A 23159-nucleotide genomic window follows, 5' to 3' on the forward strand; every position below is an offset into this window, starting at 1 on the left:
GATTATTCTTCTATGCCTTCAAATATATTTTTTAAATGTTTTTCAAATATATTTTTTAAAATTCACAAATCCAGAGTTTATGTTGGTTCAATACAAGCTACTTTGCTGTTACTGGAATTAGAACTGAGTTATTTTTAAAACTTTTTTAAAAATGGGAAGTACCTAAGCATGACTAAAAGCTATCAAATTCCAGTAATTCAGTAATGGAAAGCAATTTTTATCTATAAAAAAATTTGTATTGCAGTTTTAAAAAGTACTTTTTATTACTGTTGTGACGATAGTCTATAATTCTTTCCATTGAAAGGCTGTATATTAAAAAAGAATATATGGCACTTTTTTTCCTTTTGTAGGACATAGCAAATGAAGAACACAAAAAAATTGAAGTGTTAAAATCAGAAAACAAGAAGCTAGAAAAACAAAAAGGAGAATTAATGATAGGGTTCAAGAAACAGTTAAAATTAATTGATGTTTTAAAAAGGCAAAAGGTGAGTGTCATTAAAGTTAAATCATCATATTATTTGTACCTTTCTTACTAAACAATTCAGCATTTTTCACTTTAGGTATGTTTAATTTTTGACATCTTTAGGCAATGAATTTCATATAAAATGCATTACTCATATGAAATCATATGAAATCTAACATGTATAGTGAGATTTATGTATGTGTCATCTAAGCAAGTGGATATTTTCACGTAAGTAAATTAGTGTAGAAAATGGGACTGGCAAATACAGTATAGGTACGTCTCAACTACAGAAAGTACCACATTAAAGAATGACTATTATCTTAGGGGACTGTTTGCCTCTTCAAACCTTAGAGTGAACATTGCTTCCAAACCACTATTGCTGCTTTATCTAAAAATTCATAGTTCTGACACTTTCCTTCTTTGCAAAGGTCAGGTATTACAATATTATAGAATTATTATCTATCTTAAAAGTAAGTTGGTTCAATACTACTGTTAGACAAAAAGTATTCTATAGGTTGGTCCTTGAATGTACTTACTACCATTTCAAATATCATTCTTATTGGAATTAACAGTATACATTCCTACAACAGAACTTACATTCTGACAATATATTATCCACACATTTTTACAAACTTCCTGTTGTTTGGTGGCCTACTCTTAATACTAAATCAGATAATACTGATTTTTTTTTTTAACAGATGCATATTGAAGCTGCCAAGATGCTGTCTTTCACTGAGGAGGAATTTATGAAAGCACTTGAATGGGGAAATTCATAAGTGATCTACTTCAGTTAGTCTCTATGACAGTATGTGGTGGATACCCATTTTACTTATTGTAATGGTTTGAATTATTTTTACTCTTCATAAGTAATATATTTGATTATGAAATCAAAATAATTTCAAAGAATTCCCGTTTTAGATTTGGGAGATATAAAACTGATGCATTATTCTGATATGTAGTTATTAGAAAAAATATTTTGTAAAATAAAGCAACAATTTAAATTTTGATTCTGCTATCTTATGACTTATTAGCTATTTTTGAGTTTGTTAAGTTCTTACTGAACGTGACAATTAAGCACATTAGATAATAAAATTCTTGACTCTTTTCATTTACAGTTCTCCTCCCTTAAAGCAGACTGAAAAAGATGCTTTAAAAGAAAATTCCAAATATTTATTTCCCTGGCTAAATCAAGCCAGTAAAGTTTCTAAACACAGAGAGAAGGCAGTTAGTTCACTTTGGGGTAGAGTTCTGTATTAGTCAAGGTAAATATACTGTCTTGAGGATGGGGATGCAAACAATGCTCTGTAGTGTGGTAGAAATCAGATTTTCAAATTATCAGTACAAAACATAACAGTTTGATTAAAATTAATTTTTATCTGATAATTGTTTACAAGTTATAAATTCAGTGATGACTTACAAAATCCAAATAAACAATGGATTCTTACTGCCACTGAACTGTAAAACAAAAGTTATGCTGACATCTAGTGGTAACATACAAAAAATCTAGGGTTTACCCAATTTTGATGATATCATTTCTCTTCACAAATTTCACTCCTTTGCTGATATACTTTCCTAAACTCTTCACCAAGCAGATCAATATCATCCTCTTTTTTAAATACTCCCTACAAGAAAAATATTTTGCGGGTTACTTTTGAATACCAGAATATTTCACTAAATGCTTTTAAGACTGACAAAGACATGAGGTTAGTAAAGTTATCACCAAGGTAATGAAATCTATTCAATAGATTAATGAAACTTTAAAAAAAAATCAACACTTTTCAAAAAAAATAAGACTTTACATATATAGTGAATATTCCTAGACTGACCCAATTTTCTGATTTATCAGCTCTAGTGTAGGAGCTTGTCATACAAATCTGAGCTCTTCTACAAGTTCTACTGCTTGGATTACCTAGATAGGAAGACACTTCATCTATAGTGTACCCTACCCTTTTCTTTAAATAGCTCTATAATATGATATAAGGGTGAGCTTCGATAGATTCATGCGTGGGATTGGTTCTTCTTGTGTCAGTTCTATGGCTAATCATCAATCAATCAATCTTGCAGAAAAGAATCCAGGTTTGGAGCTAAGCCATTTAAGCAAACCCTCTGGAATTCTTCACTGTTGTATTTTTCTTTTCCCCTACAGTATACTGCAAAGGGCTCTTTAAAACAAAATTAAATATTTACTTATCTTGCAATCTAAAGAATTTTAAGGATAACTGAGGTCATTTGGCGCCATTAGGACCTAAAGTATAAAGATCATTTTTGGATATCAAGTTTATTAATCCCTCCTGCTGCCTCCACAATTATTTCCTCTACAAAAATATCACATCCCAAAGACATTCCTACAATTTATAATTTATTTTATGAAATTTATTAATTACATATGGATTTTATCATCATTTTGCATTCTTTAATCCTATGTAACCAATTAGACTATCAAAAGTCCTGTGGCCAGGCAATAATTACCTATATATTTTATATATTTTTCCTTCCTTAGCACCAGACTGAATGTAAAATATGCACTTGATTCTACTGAATAAAATATGAAATGGCATTTCTATAGCTGAAAGATGATGATCTTATTTATATGAGTCTAGATGTTTATGTGTCCTATGAAACTGTTACTACTTTTTTAAGACAGGGTCTCACTCTGTTACCCAGGCTGGAGTGCAGTGGCAAGATCATGGGTCACTGCAGCTTCAACTTTCCAGGCTCAAACAATCCTCCAACCTCAGCCTCCAGAGTAGCTGGGACTACAGGCGTACATCACCACATCCCGTTAACTTTTTATTTTGTCTAGTAATGGGATCTCCCTATGTTGCCCAGGCTGGTCTTGAACTCCTGGGCTCAAGTGATCCTCCTGCCTCAGCCTCCCCAAGTGCTGGGATTATAGGCATGCATCACCATGCCCAGCCAGTTACTATTTTATTTGAAGTCACAGTGTGTCTCAGGTATACATTAAAATTCACTATCTTCTGGAATTTTAAAAATCAAGTTTAACTACTTACAACTTCCTACTATAGAGCAGATCTGTCTCGAACTCGGTTCAAGCATGTTCCTATGTTGTTACCAATGACAATGTGTTCATACACATTCTCAGCTTTGGCATAAAAGTACTACAGTTGTTATAGGGTAGCTTTAGAGTTCATACACTAAAAGGGGAGAAAAGAACCTTTAAAATACAAACTCATGCCATGTGTAGTGGCCCACGCCTGTAATCCCAGCACTTTGGGAGGCCGAGGCGGATGGATCACCTGAGGCCAACAGTTCAAGACCAGCCTGGCCAACATGGCAAAACCCTGTCTTTACTAAAAAATACAAAAATTAGCTGGGTGTGGTGGCAAACGCCTGTAATCCCAGCCACTCAGGAGGCTGAAACAGGAGAATCACCTGAACCTGGGAGGCGGAGGTTGCAGTAAGCTGACATTCTGCCACTGCACTTCAGCCTGGGTGATAAATAAAGTACAAATTCAGTAAATCAAGCTCATACCTCTAATAATGTGCCAAGACCAATCATTGTAGATATACTGAAATGGGCCCAGAGAGGTTCAGTGCCTGGACAGGATCCCATCGCTGCTTCATAACCGAGCAAGAAGTGAGCAAAACCTAGGCACTCTAAAATCCAAATACTATGTTTTTTTCATTATTAAAGGTCATGAAGATTACAACTTGAGATAAATCTCACTTACTTTAGGGAGATAGCCTAGTAAGTTTGTAGCATGCTCTTTGAGAAGTTTTAGCCTTTCTTCTTCAATAATTGCATTAATAAATCCTTGCCGCTTTTGCTGCAACTGCCACTCTTCTAGTTCATGTTGCTGGAAATGCAGATCAAATTTTGTTATCACAAAGTACATTAATCTTATACGAAGTTTTCAAATAAAACTACTCATGCAATGAATTAGATAAAACTGATGAACTATTTATGACACTAAGTTCAAAAGATTCTAGATAATATATATTTTATGTCTGTACACATATCTATGTATTTTTTACTATCATTATTCCTTTAAAATTACAAGGAGGCAAACAAATATTTTCAGGAAAGTGTCTTCATTACCAAGGGAAAAAATACTCAAAGGAGTGACTGCCTAATACAGTAAATATTTACTGAATGCTTACCATATGCCAGATGCTGAAGAGTTTTCAGTGTAAAACAAAAAGTGAATAAAGAAGATCAGAAATATCTAAAGGATATGAAATATATATTTAAAATATATATATTTAAAATATATATTTTAAAAATATATATTATATATATATATATATTAAAAGATATGAAGCATGAGAATTCCACTAGTATTTCTTAGGAAAGAGCTCTTGAATACTCGTAATCACATCAAAATTCTGGGCCATATAGAAAAGATGACTTGAACTACGTGACAGAACAGTAATCTACTAAGCCACTGTTAATTTGAGACTGTACTTGCAATCAAACCTAATTCTATCTTAATTCACCCATTCCTTATAAAGAGGAGATACAGGAAAGTTCTGTAATGTTACAGGGGAAAGCAAACTTGATAGATTTTTGTCCAATGGTAGAGTCTAATTTGGGCTAATGCAGGATTTCCTAAGAAGGATCTGGTAGGCCACATTCAATGTTTATCCTAAAAAGAAAAATTTACAGTAAATTAAATAGTTTAGGTAGTTATGAAATCAACGTATCCATTTAGGACAAATTCTGAATAGCTTTGGTGGTAGGAAACTACCTCCTGGGAAGTTTCAGATTTTGTCTGACCATATGATTTTTGTAGAGGTAGACAGAATTATAGATACCTATTTAGGAATACCTCTGAAATCCACAAAACATAGTTAGACCTTATAGGATTGTATAATGGTGTTAATGCGTTTCATCATGAAGATCTGTCCTTGCCTTGGGGGCAGAGCAAAAATGCTGCCCAATCGAACTGACAAAACTAAGCCGACGGCTTCATATTGGGAACATTTATAAGTCTTTAAAAATTAAGACATAAATTATTTGTATAAGTGTCTATGCATTAGGTGACTTTATCTGATTTCCATTTAGTTTTAGTCTGATTTCTAGTTAGTTGTCTTGCTAACTTTTCCAGGAGCTTTATCCTATCCAAAGTACTAACCAGGCCTGATTCTGCTTAGCTTCTGAGAACAGATGAGCTCCAATCTGAAATATAACAGCACTTGTATTCCCATGAATTTCTCATATTTGAAACATTTGCATTATTTTGACTCCTATGTTGTATAGTTTTAAAAGAAGTCATGTTAAGTCTCACTGAGTCTTCCTTTTAAAAGTAAATTCTTCTCTTTCTACCAATTTTCAAAACACCTACATATTATCCATTTGGTTCTTAAACCACAAAAATCAAGTGAGAGAATATAAGTATTTAGTTTTACAGATGAGACATAAATCAATGTGTCCAAAGCCAAAAACTTAATTTCATCTCCAACACTTAAATCTACATTTCCAACTAGTAATCTTCCCCTGGGCCACCCAAATCATTTTGGGTGGACAAAATAGAATTATTTGCCCCCTCAAAATCTATTTCTTTTCCTCTATACTCATTCCTTAGGATATCACCCAGTCACCCATTAAAGACAGTAGTAATACATGGACACAGGGAGAGGAACATCACACACAAGGGCCTGTCGGGGGGTAGGGGAGGATAAGGGGAAGGGAGAGCATTAGGACAAATACCTAATGCATGCAAAGCTTAAAACCTAGATGACAGGTTGATAGGTGCAGCAAACCACCATGGCACGTATATACCTGTGTAACAAACCCGCATGTTCTGCACATGCATCCTGGAACTTAAAATAAAAATAATAAAAAATAATTAAAAAGATGGAATGATAGTATTATTAGTAGTATCCTTAAGTCTCTAGATCTCACTGGTCACCAAGCCCCATCAATTCCATATCCTTAATATCTCTTGGGTGGATCCTCTCTCCATTTGCATGGGTTTCACCACTTGTCACTGGGATTATTATAATAACTTACTTAGTGATCTGCCTATCTCCAAGCTTACTCGTCTCTTAATGTACCTTCAATGCTCTCACTTGAATTGTCTTTCAAAGTGCAGATCTTAATAGACAGCTTTCCAATCTTCAGTGGTTTCCCTTAGAAAAGCCCACCTTCTTAAAATAGCATGCAGGGTGTTCATGATCTGTTTCTCTCTCTGCCATACCAAAACATCCATAGCTCTGTAACCTATTATCACATGTACGTGACATATTTATAATTACTTTTTATATATTTTTCTTAACCAAGACCATAAATTCATAGGTGACATGGACTTAGTTTTATTTACCTTTTATGTTCTCAATACCAACCAGTGTTTAGCACATAGAAAGCATCAATAAATATTTTCTAGAAGCAAAAATGGTCAGAAAATTTATATATATATTAGTAAACATACTAACATTGTCTGGCATATAAAGCTTCTCAGTAAATGTTTAGTGGATGATACATGAGCTAATTGCTGTTTAATGATTATGACCAAAAAAACCCCACAACTTTTTCTTACTTTGTCTGCAAGGAATTGTTGGCGACGCTCTTCAATAAGTTTTTCCACAGCCCTCCTGTGTTCCAGCTGCTTCATTCTTTGTTTCTGAGCATTCATTAATTCTATTCGATCATCCTCAGCAAATTTAGCTAGCATAGTTTTTCTAAAGTTCTCCTCTTCCTCTTTTGTAGCCTGTAGTACTAATTCCTTCAAGGCCATTTGTTCTTCAAAATCTTGCTTCATCTCTTTTTGCTTTCTCAGTTTCTTTTCTGCTTCTTCCTAAACAACAATACAGCTAAAAGTTAATTTAGTAACTACTTCCTTACACCAGATTTATAAGGGAAAATTTGGTTAAATTAGTATTGGTTAAATTTAGTATTACAAACTGAGAAAATTATAAGGCTTTTCATGATAATACATTGTCTATCCCTTTAAAACTAGCTGGATAAAGAATATGTTTACCTTTGGATTGTTTTCTGCTACTCATGAATAAATTCTATATTTACCATCTTGTTTCTCTACTCAGTTTTAACACATAACTGCTTTGAAAAGAGCTGTTACAGAAGCTTTTTTTGCACACCTGAGTTTATTCATCTGAAATCTATGGTAACTATGAATCATTCTAGATTCTTGATTACAAAAGCTGTCCAAACCACCCATAAGTATTTTTCAGTTTCCAACTCCCTCCTCAAAATCAAAACTGCACGTACCCATCTCTAGTTTTCTAATATTCCCTTCATTCTCCAAAATTCTCTAAAATTTAAAGACAATTATCTCTCAATGACAATCAGTACTTCTTGAGGGAAATTCAAATATAGTTGGAGCAGTTAAGTCCTTTCCTATAAGCTTTTATTTTCTGAACATTTTATTATGAAAAATTTCATACATACTAAAAAATATAATTTTACAATGGTCCCTCACTTCTAAATAATTCATGGGCCAAAGAGGGAATGCCAAGGAAAATAAATACATTGTAGTTAATAAAAATGAGATAGCAAAATTTGTGAGATGCTGCTAAAGCAGTTCTGAGAGACATTTATAGCACTAAATGCATACATTTAGGAAAAGGTATATATAGCACTAACTGCATGTGTGTAGGAAAAGTCAAATATCTATATTTGAATATATATATCTATATATATCTGTATCTATAAAAGTCTCAATAATCTAAGCCCCCACTTCAAGAACCTATAAAAAGAACTGTAAAGTAAACCAAAAATAAGCAGAAGGAAGAAAATAATAAAGAAAACTATAGAAATCAATGGAATTAAAAATAGAAAATAGACAATTATCAGTGAAACAAAAGGCTGGGTTTTTTTTTTTGTTTTTTTTTTTTTTTTGAGACGGAGTCTGGCTCTGTCTCCCAGGCTGGAGTGCAGTGGCTGGATCTCAGCTCACTGCAAGCTCCGCCTCCCGGGTTTACACCATTCTCCTGCCTTAGCCTCCCGAGTAGCTGGGACTACAGGCGTCCGCCACCTTGCCCGGCTAGTTTTTTTTATTTTTAGTAGAGACGGGGTTTCACCGTGTTAGCCAGGATGGTCTCGATCTCCTGACCTCGTGATCCGCCCATCTTGGCCTCCCAAAGTGCTGGGATTACAGGCTTGAGCCACCGCGCCCGGCCAAGGCTGGTTCTTAAAAAAATCAGTGAAATGGACAGACCTTTAACAAGGATGACCAAGAAAAAAAAAATTAATGAATAAACAAATTACCAATATCAGGAATAAAACATAGGATATCACTAGAGACCCTACAGACAGCAAAAGGATAATACAGGAATACTAGAAATTATTATACACACATAAATTTGACAACTTAGACGAAATGGATCACTTCCTTGAGAAACACAAGCTACCAAAACTCACCAAATATGAAATAAGGTAATTTGAATAGTCCTATCACTATTAAGGAGACTGAATTAATAACTTGAAATTCCCCCAAAATAAAACCCCAAGTCAGGATGGTTTCACTGGAAAATTCTATCAGATGTTTAACACCAATTCTACACCATCTCTTCCGGAAAACTGAAGAGGAGGAAACATTTCCCCATTCATTTTATGAAGATAGTATTACCCTGCTACCAATATAAAAAATTACAGACCAATATTCCTCATGAATATGGATGCACAAATCCTTAACCCAATATTAGAAAACAGATCATACATTAAAAGAATTATTCACCATGATCAAGTAGTGTTTATTACAGGGATGCAAGGCTGGTTCAATACTCAAAAATCAATCAATGTAATATACTAGGTTAAAGAAGAAAAAGTACATAATCGTATCAGTAGAAAAAAACATTTAACAAAATTTAACACTCCTTCATGATAAGAAGCCCTCAGAGAAATAGGTATAGAAGAGAACTTCCTCAACTTGATAAAGAACACCTACAAAAAACCTATAATTAACATTATACTCAATGGTTAAAAACTTAATGCTTCCCCCTAAGATCAGCAATAAGGAAAGGTGATGTCTACTCTCATCACTCTTCTTCAACATAGCTCTAGCCAGTGGGGCTGGAAGTTTTAGCCAGCATGTAAGATAAGGAAAGGAAATAAAAATATACAGATCAGAAAGGAAGAAACAGCCTGTATCTCTGGGCAGAAGACATGCCTGACTATGTAGGGAAAAAAATTCCTACAGCTAACAAGTGAATTCAGCAAGGTTGTAAGATACAAGATAAACACAAAAATATCAATTCACTAGCAATGAGTACACGGACACCAAAATAAAAGCTAACATTCCATTTACAATCGCTCAAAAAATGAAATACTTAGATGTGACCAAACACATACAGGATTTGTATGCTGAAACTAGAGAATCCTGATGAAAAAATTCAAAGATCTAAATAAAGGGAGAGCCGAATTGTGTTCATGAATTTAATATAGTGAATTTATCAATTCTCCCCAAACTGATATTCATATTTAATTCAATTCCTATCAAAATCCCAGCAAAAATTATTTATAGAGATTCTTCAAAAATTCATATGGAAAGGCAAAGGAACTAGAATAGCAAAAAAAAAAATTTAAGACTTGCCGTATAGCTGCAGTATTCAGAACTGTGTAGTATTGGTGGAGGGATGGATACATAGGCCAACAGAACAAAATAAAGACCACAGGAATAGACCCATACAAACATGCCAGCTGTGTTTTAAGAAAGGTGCAAAAGCAATTCAATGTTGGAGAAACAGCCACTTCAACAAATGGTGTGGAACAATTGGACTAAATCCAATGGCAAAAACTGTATTTGACTTAAGTCTCATAGTTTGTACCAAAAATTAAAACAGATCACAGAATGAAATGTAAAATGGAAAAGCAAACAAACACACACACACACACACACACACACACACACACACACAAAACACAAAAACAAAAAAACTTTTAGAAAAAAAAGGAGAAATTCTTCAAGAACTAGGCAAAGAGTTTCTAGAGTTGACACCAAAGGCATGATCCATAAAAAGAAAAACTGATAAAGTGAACTTCATAGAAATGGAAAACATTTGCTCTAAGAAAAACCATGCTCTAAGATCACGTTAAAAGGATGAGAAGACAAAGCTACAGAGTAGGAGAAAATATTTGCAAACCACCCACCTGACAAAGGACTAGTATCTAGAATATACGAAGAACTCTCAAAACCCAACAATAAATGGACAAACAACCCAATTAGAGAATCAGCAAAAGACACGAAGAACTTTTTCATCAAAGGGGATCTTACACCGAAGAGGATGGCAGATAAGCACGTGAAAAGATGTTCAGCATCATTAGCCATCAGGGAAATGCAAAATAAAACCACAAGATATCACTACATGGATATTTAAAAGTGGCTATAATAAAAAATTGTTGAGCTTCTGAGGACAGAGGAGAAAAAAAATTAAAAAATAAACGGTGGCAACACCAAATGCTGGTGAGAACGCAGACAGACTGTGTAACTCACACATTTCTGATGGGAATGTTAAATGCTACAGCTGTTCTAGAAATCACTTTGGTATTCTGTTACACAGCTGACGTGCAATTACCACAAAACCCAGCTAATACATTCTTGAGCATTTATTGCAGAGAAATGAAAGTTGATGTTTATACAAAAACCTTTACCTGTTCTCACTCATAGGTGGGAACTGAACAATGAGATCACTTGGACTCGGGAAGGGGAACATCACACCCTGGGGCCTATCATGGGGAGGGGGGACGGGGGAGGGATTGCATTGGGAGTTATACCTGATGTAAATGACGAGTTGATGGGTGCTGACGAGTTGATGGGTGCAGCACACCAACATGGCACAAGTATACATATGTAACAAACCTGCACGTTATGCACATGTACCCTAGAACTTAAAGTATAATAAAATATAAAAATAAAAACAAAAACAAAAACCAAAAACCTTTACCTGAATGTTCACAGCAGATTTACTCATCAGAGCTAAATACTGGAAGCATTCCAAATGCCCTTTAATGGGTAAACGGTCAAATGAAATGGTACATACATACCAATGGAATGTTACTCAGCAATAAAAAGTAACAAATGATCAACACAAGCAACTTGGATGAATTTCCAGGAAATTATGCTGAATAAAAATGCCAACTCGAAAATGTTACATACTGTTTGATATCATTTATATAACATTCTTGAGGCACATACTTTTAAATTTATAATTAAAGGCTTATCCATGTTTTACCATGATCAGTCTGTCATTCTTTTAATAGCTGAATAACATTTTATTACATGGATATACTGTATTTTGTTTTTCCATTCATCAGACATTTGGGTTATTTCTACTTTTAGACTATTATGAGTGCTGCTGCATAAACATGTCTGTGTAAGTGGGCAGACATAGGCTCATTAATTTTTAACCATTTTTTCTAATACATGCATTTAAAGATAGAAACTTTCCTCTAAGCACTGCATTAACTGCACGTCACATATTTTGATATGCTGTTTTTAAAATAATTTAGTTTGAAATATTTTTCTAATTTCCATTATGATTTATTCCCCTTTTCTTATTGCTTATTTAGAAATATATTGTTTAATTATAATATATTTAAGGATTCTGCAGGTATATTTTCATTACTGATTTTTAATTTCATTCCACTGTTGTCAGAAAACATATCTGGTATTATGTAAAACCTTGAAAATTTATTGAGACTTCCTTTATGTCCTAGAATATGATCTATCTTGGTGAATGTTCCATGTTTGAATGGAATTTGTATTCTGCTGTTGTTGGGTGGAGTATTCTCTAAATGTCAGGCCAAATTTATTGATATTGCTTTCAACTATATCCTGCAGTTCTGACTACTTAGTCTATAGATTAATGAGAACTATGCATTGAAATACCATTCTGGACATAGGACCTGGCAAAGATTTCATGATGAAGACTCGAAAAGCAATTGTAACAAAAACAAAAACTGACAAATGGGACCTAGTTAAACTAAAGAGTTTCTTCACAAGAAATAAAGTTATCAACAGACTAAACATACAACCTACAGAATGGGAGAAAATATTTGTAAACTATGCATTTGACAAAGGTCTAATATCCATAATCTCTAAGGAATGTAAACAAATTAACGACCCTATTTAAAAAATAGGCTGGCCAGGTGTGGTGGCTCCCATCTGTAATCCCAGCACTTTGGGAGGCCAAGGCAGGTGGATCATGAGGTCAGGAAATTGAGACCATCCTGGCTAACAAGGTGAAATGCCATCTCTACTGAAAATACAAAAGAAAAAATTAGCTGGGCATGGTGCTGGGTGCCCGTAGTCCCAGGAATGGCATGAACCTGGGAGGCGGAGCTTGCAGTGAGCCAAGATCACGCCACTGCACTCCAATCTGGGCGACAAAGCGAGACTCTGTCTAAAAAATAAATAATAAAATAAATTTAAAAATAAAGAATAGGCTAAGGACATGAACAGACACCTCTCAAAAGATGATACATATGTAGCCAACAAGCATATGAAAAAGTGCTCAATATCACTATCATTAGAGAAATGCAAACCAAAACCACAATGAGATACTATCTCACATCAGTCAGAATGGCGATTAAAAAGTCACAAAATAATGGATGCTGGCAAGGTTGTGGAGAAAAAGGAATGCTTATACACTGTTAGTGGGAATGTAAACTAATTCAACCACTGTAAAAAGCAGTGTGGCGACTCCTCAAAGAATGAAAACAATTAACATTTGACCCAGCAATCCCATTGCTGGATATATACCCAAGGGAATATAAATCATTCTACCATAATGACACATGCATGTGTGTATTTATAGCAGCACTATTCACAATAGCAAATATATGGAATCCACCTAGATACCCATCAATGGTGGACTGGATAAAGAAAATGTACATATACACCACAGAATACCATACAGCCATAAAAAGAACAAAATCACATCCTTTGCATCAACATGGATGGAGCTGGAGGCCATTAGCCTATGCTTATTAATGCAGGGATAGAAAACCAAATACTACATGTCTTCACATATAAGTAGGAGCTAAATATTGAGTACACATGGACACAAAGAAGGAAAACAGACACTGGGGCCTACTTGAGGGTGGAGATGGGAAGAGGGGAGGATCAATAAACTACCTATCAAGTACTATGCTCATTACTTGGGTGACAAAATAATGTTACACCAAACCCCCATGACACACAAATTTATCCCTGTAACAAACCAGCACATGGACCTCCTGAACCTAAAGTAAAAGTTGGAAAGAAAAAAAGAAAAAAAAAATCTTGGAACTCCGATTGCGGATTTGCCTATTTCTCCTTTCAGTTTTTCTTCATGTATTGTGAAGCTTTATTATTTAGGTTCACATGCCTTTAGGACTATTACATCTTCCAGATGAATTTACTGTATTATTATGAATTGCTTGTCCTGAAGTTGACTTTGTCTCATATTAACATAGCAACTCCAACCTGCTTTTGATTAGTGTCTGTATGTTATGTATCTTTCACCATCCTTTTGCTTTTAAACTATGTGTCTTCATATTTAAGTTACGATTACAGACAACATAGTTGCATCATGCTTTTTCTAATAGTTTATAAATTGATGCCTGAGTCTATCTTTTTAGCCAGCTTGAAAATTTCTTTTAACTGTAGTATACCATTTACATATAATGTAATTACCAGTATGGTTGGATTTAAATGTACTATTTCTCTTCTGCTTCATCTCAAAATTATATTCTTCTTTATGTTAATCATTCTTTCCATTTCTGAAACTTACTTTTAGCTTCCTCTTATATATTTCAGCTTGTTCTTCCTGGTATAATTCTTGTCGCACTTGTTCCAAATCTTCACGTTGCCGCAGCATTTCTTCTAATTTCTGTGTCAACTATTAAATTTTTTAAAAAACAAATATTTATAGGACCCAAATTCTGTAACTAATATTTCAGAATTTAGTAGTGTTAAAGAAGTGGTTCTTTTAATACCGCATTCTGAAGCTGTAGCCTTTTCTCCTCATTTTCTTGAACTTTTGCCATCCGATCTTCTTCTCTTTGCTGCTGCATGTTAGCAAACTCTATGATTTTTCTGTTTTCTTCTTCCATCTCCTCACGTTTCTTTTTTCTCCAGAGAGCCTGCTCTTTCTGAAACTCTTCTATATACCTTCGCATTGCATTCATTTTTTCTAACTTTTGTTGTTTTTCCCTGAAAAGCAGTAACAAGTACGGATTTAACACAAACAATAAAATATAAAAAAGTAATTTCATTTTGTTCACAATAATGTACAGAAAAACACTATAGTTTTTTTCATTCGTGCATGCAACAAACATTTTGAATGCTTACTATGTGCTAAATATAATGCCAGGTATGAATTTTTCTTTGGGTAAAATACTGTGATAGTCTCCTCTAACCTATTAATGAAGTTTTATGCATCTTATTTCATAAATGCTACAAACATTAGCTTTGCAGCCCTCTATACTTAAGCTGTCTACCAAAAAAATTCATCAGAATACATGTCCTCTGACATATGATATGGGCATATATAAGAAAAACAAAGGTTTAGGTCATTCAATCACAAGCATTTATTAATCATCAGATAATTCATTTATTAATTATGCTAACAGAGATGACAAGGAGTTGGTCCCAATTTATGTGTTCATAGCTAATATTTATTGAGCACTTACTATGTATTAGGCACTGTTCTAGGTGTTTCAGTTCCTCACAACAAACCTACGATCAATCTAAAGTGAACATTTAGGCATGTAAGAAAGTTAGGATAAACTTACAACCGATCTTCTTCATAGATCTTCCTAACAATTTCATCAATCATGAGTTTCTCTTTTAGCAACTGCTCATAAGCTTCCTGCTTTTTTTTCTCTTGTTCTTCAAGTTGTTTCTCTAAGTCAAGATAGTATTGTGCTTTCACTTTGTTTCGTTTGTCTTCTGCAGCATTCTCTTCCTTTATTATTCTCTTGTGTTCTTCCATCATGGTTTTGGCTATTTCAGCATCACGTTTCTGTTATTCAAACAAAATTGATCTTTCCATTTTCAAATTTGAACATAGTACAATAGTATAATTTACACCAATGTTACTGAATATTATAAAGTCTTTTATATAATTTTTTTCATCTGTCTAGGTTAAAAAACAAAAGTAAGTTATTATTACCTGAAGGGTGTGAATAATGAGGCAGACCCTAAAGAAGCTTTCCTATCCTTTCAAGTAGCTCTCTCAGGACAATACCTGATAAGGTTTATTAATAACTCCACATTCAAAAAACAATGAATAAAATTATAAGTACTTTCTTAATAACTGTTTAGCTGCTAAAGCAGTCATTATCTTATTATTCTATTTATAAACTGAGCTAGGCAATTTTCATCATTTTTAGCTTCATTGTTTATCAGCTGCTATTTAAAGATGGTACTACCTCTTTCTTACAGGTCTGCTATTAAATGGCTTTGAGCAGCTCTTAAGTTTCTCCTAGCCTAAACTTTCTTTCCTGCCATTGGCCCTTGACGTTTCCCCTTTCTGATTTATTAAAGGCCCTTTATCTGAAAAGAATCACAGATGCTATTATGCCTATTTTCTGCAGCTTTTGATTCACTCAAGACCATTCTCATTCTCAAGAGACAGTCTTTCTTCTTGGATGGGTTAAACCCCTTATTTCTTTTGAGCATTTTAAAATCATTTAATAAAATAAGTTTTAAATGAAATATATTGAGGCAATTTTTAAAACTATGCTTTATTTTTATGATCACATCCCAAATGATGGAATGGTCAGCAGCAACAGAGTAAACAGATTAAAATATGAATACTGAATGTCATTCCTGACATGACTGAAGCCTTTAACATATACTCTGATAATATGACTTGACCAAAATTTTTCTGATTATCTTCTTTGTACATGCTCTACTAAATTCTTTCTTAAAAAATGAGATGACAATAACATTTATGTGTAGATTACCACACACTTACAGAAAACAATGTTCTCATTTCACAGATAAGAAAACTAAGGCTCAGAGAAAAAGCCAAAACTAGTACTTACATGACACCTCGTGAAGTCCTAGCAGTATTTGACTTTGATTTTGTGGATCAATTTTTATTTGGAAAATAGCAACAATTCTCTTAGGAGTCAGATTAAAACGTCTACAACTACCTTGAATAACCTCAACTATCGGGATAATTAAAACTGCAAACCACTGGACAAACAGGATATTGTTTGTGCAACTTTCTTTTTCAAAGGACAGAACTATGTCTTAGCAAATGAAGTCTCTCCACCTTCTCTTATCACCTGCCACACCTAAAGGTATTGCTGTTAACAGCATGTTGTGTACCCGCTAGACATTTTCTATACTAACACAATTGTACACACACACCACACACATATATGTGTCACTTATGGCATCCATTCTTAATTGATACCCATATTGCACTGCACTGGTTAAGTATTTTGATATCACCCCTATAAGAGTATCTGTGTGTGTGTACATATGTTTATGTGGACATACACAATAGATATGTATGTGTATATGTACATTCATATATAATTGTCTGGTCCTTCTGTTTGATAATGAGAGCTCAAGGGATGATGTGGACCCTTTTAATTAACTGTTAATTCAGTAAACCCTATTTTATATTCATACAGCGTAACACTCCTAGTGAGTATGCCTGAGATTCCTTTGTCCAACAATAACTCTTATTTTCAACTTGGTACCCTATCAGGAGTTAGAAAAGGAGATAAAAGCAAAGAGAAACACGAGAAAAAGAGACGGCTTTTATAAAACAGGAAAGTTTCCTACATAAAATTATCAAGTAGTTTACTCTTAAACACATTTAAAAAATTAACAATTTCATAACATTCTAAAATATACTTATCGTGCTAACAATCTGTACTGTACTAGTTTGTCAATGAATAATGAGAGACTGTAAAGAATGCTGGGAGTTACTGAATATAGCTGGTCATTCTAAGCAGCAACCTGTTTTCAAAAGGCTGTAATACTAAAAATGAAATCACTCAGGATTTTCTACATCTTAAGGATCTGAACATTTACAAATATTTAAGAAATCTAGCAATGTAAATTCTTTATACAATATGACAATTTTTAAGAAACAAGTCTAATTTTTATTTTCTAAATGAAGCTAAAAACAATGACCAGAAACCTGATTACCATTTGTTCATATTTAATGGCATCCTTTTCAGCAATCTGAGCTGCCCTTTCTTTATTCATGTAAGCTGCTTTTAATTTCTTCTCCAATTCTCTGAGCTCAATGCTGTTTAAAAAAACAAAAACAAATTTAAATGTTAGGACCATAAGAGAATGAAAACATCACAGAAAACTGAGTGACTGTATTTTTAATTTACTCAAAGAAGGAATACAGCAGGTTATTATTTTAGATCCATAGGAGAGATAATTCATTATATATAATGGAAGCCGTTAGGGCATTAGGGCTTACATTTTCTGGTTGAAAAGGACTGCTGTGTTCTACTACATTTATCTGTTTGCTTATCCTGTGTCAATACCACACTATCTCAACTACCGTAAATTATAATACATCTTCATATCCTGGATAAGTCTCCAATTTTTGTCATCTTCTTAAAGACTGTCTTAGCCATTCTTGATACTTTCATTTCCATATACATTTTAGAATCAGCTTGTCAGACTTCACAATAAACAAAACTGGCTGTGATTGTACTGAATTCATAAATTGATTTGGAAAGTACCAATATCTTTACATTACTGAGTCTTCAATAAACATAGTATATCCTTCTAATTATTTAGTTTTTTAAAAGTCTATTAGTGTTTTATATCTGTGTTTTATTTTGGTAGTTTTATACTTTTCATTAGGTATTTTTCATATTCTTGTACAGATTTTTCAAATCTCATTTTCTAATTGTTGATAATTTACAGAAATACAATGTTTATATACTAACTTTATATCCAACATCACTGAATTTATTTTTTAGTTTTCAGTTTTATGGATGTACAGTATTCAATAAACTGAACATGTTTAAAGGATACAGTTTAAGTTCTGACATATGTATGCACCTGTGAAACCATCACCACAATCAAGATCATGAACACATCCCAATCATTTCCTTATAAACCTGTGGTACCTCTCTTCTACCCCTTTATGTTTGTACTTATCCTGAGGCAAGCTAATTTGCTGTCACTTTAGGCATTATGAATTTTCCAGAATTCATATAAATGGAATCATACTGCAGGTACCATTTTTTCTCTGGCTTCTTTCACTCAGTATTTTCAAATGCATCCATTTATTGCATATAGTAATTGCTTACTCCTTTTTATTGCAGGGTATTATTTTAGATTATTGATATCCACTCACATGCTTATCTACTCGCATGCTGACAGACATTGGAGTTCTTTCAAGTATGTGGATATTGCAAATAAAGCTGCTATGGAAATCTGAGTAGCAGTTATTTGCGGTCATAGGCTTTCATTTCTCTTGGATAAATAGCTAGGGGTGGAATGATCAGGTCATACAGTAGATGCATGTTCAGCTTTTTTTTTTTTTTTTTTTTATACTTTAAGTTCTAGGGTACATGTGCATAACGTGCAGGTTTGTTACATATGTATACTTGTGCCATGTTGGTGTGCTGCACCCATCAACTCGTCAGCACCCATCAATTCGTCATTTATATCAGGTATAACTCCCAATGCAATCCCTCCCCCTCCCCCCTCCCCATGATAGGCCCCAGTGTGTGATGTTCCCCTTCCCGAGTCCAAGTGATCTCATTGTTCAGTTCCCACCTATGAGTGAGAACATGCGGTGTTTGGTTTTCTCTTCTTGTGATAGTTTGCTAAGAATGATGGTTTCCAGCTGCATCCATGTCCCTACAAAGGACGCAAATTCATCCTTTTTTATGGCTGCATAATATTCCATGGTGTATATGTGCCACATTTTCTTAATCCAGTCTGTCACAGATGGACATTTGGGTTGATTCCAAGTCTTTGCTATTGTGAATAGTGCCGCAATAAACATACGTGTGCATGTGTCTTTATAGCAGCATGATTTATAATCCTTTGGGTATATACCCAGTAGTGGGATGGCTGGGTCATATGGTACATCTAGTTCTAGATCCTTGAGGAATCGCCATACTGTTTTCCATAATGGTTGAACTAGTTTACAATCCCACCAACAGTGTAAAAGTGTTCCTATTTCTCCACATCCACTCCAGCACCTGTTGTTTCCTGACTTTTTAATGATTGCCATTCTAACTGGTGTGAGATGGTATCTCATTGTGGTTTTGATTTGCATTTCTCTGATGGCCAGTGATGATGAGCATTTTTTCATGTGTCTGTTGGCTGTATGAATGTCTTCTTTTCAGAAATGTCTGTTCATATCCTTTGCCCACTTTTTGATGGGGTTGTTTTTTTCTTGTAAATTTGTTTGAGTTCTTTGTAGGTTCTGGATATTAGCCCTTTGTCAGATGAGTAGATTGCAACAATTTTCTCCCATTCTGTAGGCTGCCTGTTCACTCTGATGGTAGTTTCTTTTGCTGTGCAGAAGCTCTTTAGTTTAATGAGATCCCATTTGTCAATTTTTGCTTTTGTTGCCGTTGCTTTTGGTGTTTTAGACATGAAGTCCTTGCCCATGCCTATGTCCTGAATGGTACTACCTAGGTTTTCTTCTAGGGTTTTTATGGTATTAGGTCTAACATTTAAGTCTCTAATCCATCTTGAATTAATCTTCGTATAAGGAGTAAGGAAAGGATCCAGTTTCAGCTTTCTACTTATGGCTAGCCAATTTTCCCAGCACCATTTATTAAATAGGGAATCCTTTCCCCATTTCTTTCTTTTTTTTTTTTTTTTTGACATATTGAAATGTTTTATTTTTATAGTAGACTCAAAATTTAGGGTATTAGAAGTTAGAGTGCTTGCATCACAATAATTGTTCATACTGGGATAAAGTTGACTGAATAATGCAAACATTATATGGGTTATAGATAAATTAAAACAGGAAGTTACCAATTTTATGATAAAGTGATCCCTTTTGGCTTAATGACCATTAATGAGATTATAAGCTAGCAAATCACAGGCCAAATCCAACCTATAGGCCCAAAAATAGATTCTTTTTTTTTTTTTTCATTTTTTTATTATACTTTAAGTTCTAGGGTACATGTGCATAACGTGCAGGTTTGTTACATATGTATATTTGTGCCATGTTGGTGTGCTGCACCCATCAACTCGTCAGCACCCATCAATTCATCATTTATATCATGTATAACTCCCCAATGCAATCCCTCCCCCCTCCCCATGATAGGCCCCAGTGTGTGATGTTCCCCTTCCCGAGTCCAAGTGATCTCATTGTTCAGTTCCCACCTATGAGTGAGAACATGCGGTGTTTGGTTTTCTCTTCTTGTGATAGTTTGCTAAGAATGATGGTTTCCAGCTGCATCCATGTCCCTACAAAGGACGCAAACTCATCCTTTTTTATGGCTGCATAGTATTCCATGGTGTATATGTGCCACATTTTCTTAATCCAGTCTGTCACAGATGGACATTTGGGTTGATTCCAAGTCTTTGCTATTGTGAATAGTGCTGCAATAAACATACGTGTGCATGTGTCTTTGTAGTAGAATAATTTATAATCCTTTGGGTATATACCCAGTAGTGGGATGGCTGGGTCATATGGTACATCTAGTTCTAGATCCTTGAGGAATTGCCATACTGTTTTCCATAATGGTTGAACTAGTTTACAATCCCACCAACAGTGTAAAAGTGTTCCTATTTCTCCACATCCTCTCCAACAACTGTTGTTTCCTGATTTTTTAATGATTGCCATTCTAACTGGTGTGAGATGGTATCTCATTGTGGTTTTGATTTGCATTTCTCTGATGGCCAGTGATGATGAGCATTTTTTCATGTGTCTGTTGGCTGTATGAATGTCTTCTTTTCAGAAATGTCTGTTCATATCCTTTGCCCACTTTTTGATGGGGTTGTTTGTTTTTTTCTTGTATATTCGTTTGAGTTCTTTGTAGATTCTGGATATTAGCCCTTTGTCAGATGAGTAGATTGCAAAAATTTTCTCCCATTCTGTAGGCTTCCTGTTCACTCTGATGGTAGTTTCTTTTGCTGTGCAGAAGCTCTTTAGTTTAATGAGATCCCATTTGTCAATTTTGGCTTTTGTTGCCGTTGCTTTTGGTGTTTTAGACATGAAGTCCATGCCCATGCCTATGTCCTGAATGGTACTACCTAGATTTTCTTCTAGGGTTTTTATGGTATTAGGTCTAACATTTAAGTCTCTAATCCATCTTGAATTAATCTTCGTATAAGGGGTAAGGAAAGGATCCAGTTTCAGCTTTCTACTTATGGCTAGCCAATTTTCCCAGCACCATTTATTAAATAGGGAATCCTTTCCCCATTTCTTGTTTCTCTCAGGTTTGTCAAAAATCAGATGGCTGTAGATGTGTGGTATTATTTCTGAGGACTCTGTTCTGTTCCATTGGTCTATATCTCTGTTTTGGTACCAGTACCATGCTGTTTTGGTTACTGTAGCCTTGTAGTATAGTTTGAAGTCAGGTAGCGTGATGCCTCCAGCTTTGTTCTTTTGACTTAGGATTGTCTTGGCAATGTGGGCTCTTTTTTGGTTCCATATGAACTTTAAAGTCGTTTTTTCCAATTCTGTGAAGAAACTCATTGGTAGCTTGAATCCCTGAATAGACCAATAGCAGGCTCTGAAATTGAGGCAATAATTAATAGCCTACCAACCAAAAAAAGTCCAGGACCAGATGGATTCACAGCTGAATTCTACCAGAGGTACAAGGAGGAGCTGGTACCATTCCTTCTGAAACTATTCCAATCAATAGAAAAAGAGGGAATCCTCCCTAACTCATTTTATGAGGCCAGCGTCATCCTGATACCAAAGCCTGGCAGAGACACAATAAAAAAAGAGAACTTTAGACCAATATCCCTGATGAACATCGATGCAAAAATCCTCAATAAAATACTGGCAAACCGGATTCAGCAGCACATCAAAAAGCTTATCCACCATGATCAAGTGGGCTTCATCCCTGGGATGCAAGGCTCGTTCAACATTCGCAAATCAATAAACGTAATCCAGCATATAAACAGAACCAAAGACAAGAACCACATGATTATCTCAATAGATGCAGAAAAGGCCTTGGACAAAATTCAACAGCCCTTCATGCTAAAAACGCTCAATAAATTCGGTATTGATGGAACGTACCTCAAAATAATAAGAGCTATTTATGACAAACCCACAGCCAATATCATACTGAATGGGCAAAAACTGGAAAAATTCCCTTTGAAAACTGGCACAAGACAGGGATGCCCTCTCTCACCATTCCTATTCAACATAGTGTTGGAAGTTCTGGCTAGGGCAATCAGGCAAGAGAAAGAAATAAAGGGTATCCAGTTAGGAAAAGAAGAAGTCAAATTGTCCCTGTTTGCAGATGACATGATTGTATATTTAGAAAACCCCATTGTCTCAGCCCAAAATCTCCTTAAGCTGATAAGCAACTTCAGCAAAGTCTCAGGATACAAAATTAATGTGCAAAAATCACAAGCATTCTTATATGCATGTTCAGCTTTTTAAGAAGCTGCCAAACTGTCTACTAAAGTGGTTTTTAAGTTTTTATTTCAACTTCTAGATACTGGGGGTACTTGTGCAGATTTGTTACATGGGAATATTGTGTGATACTGAGGTTTGGAGTACAGCTCCTGTCACCCAGGTAGTGAGCACAGAATCAAATGGGTTGTTTTTTAACCCACTCCTCCTTCACCCTCTCGTAGTCCACAGTGTCTAT

The 23159-nt window shown here is 34.6% G+C and overlaps 2 protein-coding genes across 9 annotated transcripts in view; one reads left to right on the top strand and one right to left on the bottom strand.

The window, feature by feature from the left end:
• TEX9 (testis expressed 9) overlaps positions 1–16695 on the top strand; it is a 91411-nt gene extending 74716 nt beyond the window's left edge. For 3 of the 6 annotated variants that reach the window (XM_030930420.1, XM_030930421.1, XM_030930419.1), the window contains 2 exons: positions 351–485; positions 1162–1488. In XM_030930420.1, the coding sequence (XP_030786280.1) occupies positions 351–485; positions 1162–1239 (213 nt within the window). In that variant the 3' untranslated portion in view covers positions 1240–1488. Of the gene's footprint in view, positions 1–350; positions 486–1161; positions 1551–16370 lie in introns of those variants that run through there. The other 3 variants (XM_010374284.1, XM_010374281.2, XM_030930418.1) reach the window with 3 other exon arrangements.
• MNS1 (meiosis specific nuclear structural 1) overlaps positions 1–23159 on the bottom strand; it is a 45898-nt gene that overhangs the window by 6222 nt on the left and 16517 nt on the right. For 2 of the 3 annotated variants that reach the window (XM_030930416.1, XM_010374285.2), the window contains exons 4-10: positions 17539–17641; positions 15159–15388; positions 14361–14577; positions 14156–14263; positions 6964–7221; positions 4156–4281; positions 1693–2085 (exon numbers count right to left, since the gene is read on the bottom strand). In XM_030930416.1, coding sequence (XP_030786276.1) covers positions 1993–2085; positions 4156–4281; positions 6964–7221; positions 14156–14263; positions 14361–14577; positions 15159–15388; positions 17539–17641 — 1135 coding nt within the window. In that variant the 3' untranslated portion in view covers positions 1693–1992. Of the gene's footprint in view, positions 1–1692; positions 2086–4155; positions 4282–6963; positions 7222–14155; positions 14264–14360; positions 14578–15158; positions 15389–17538; positions 17642–23159 lie in introns of those variants that run through there. The other variant, XM_030930417.1, reaches the window with a different exon arrangement.

This window comes from Rhinopithecus roxellana, chromosome 5 (genome assembly GCF_007565055.1).
Source record: "Rhinopithecus roxellana isolate Shanxi Qingling chromosome 5, ASM756505v1, whole genome shotgun sequence".
NCBI lineage: Eukaryota > Metazoa > Chordata > Mammalia > Primates > Cercopithecidae > Rhinopithecus > Rhinopithecus roxellana.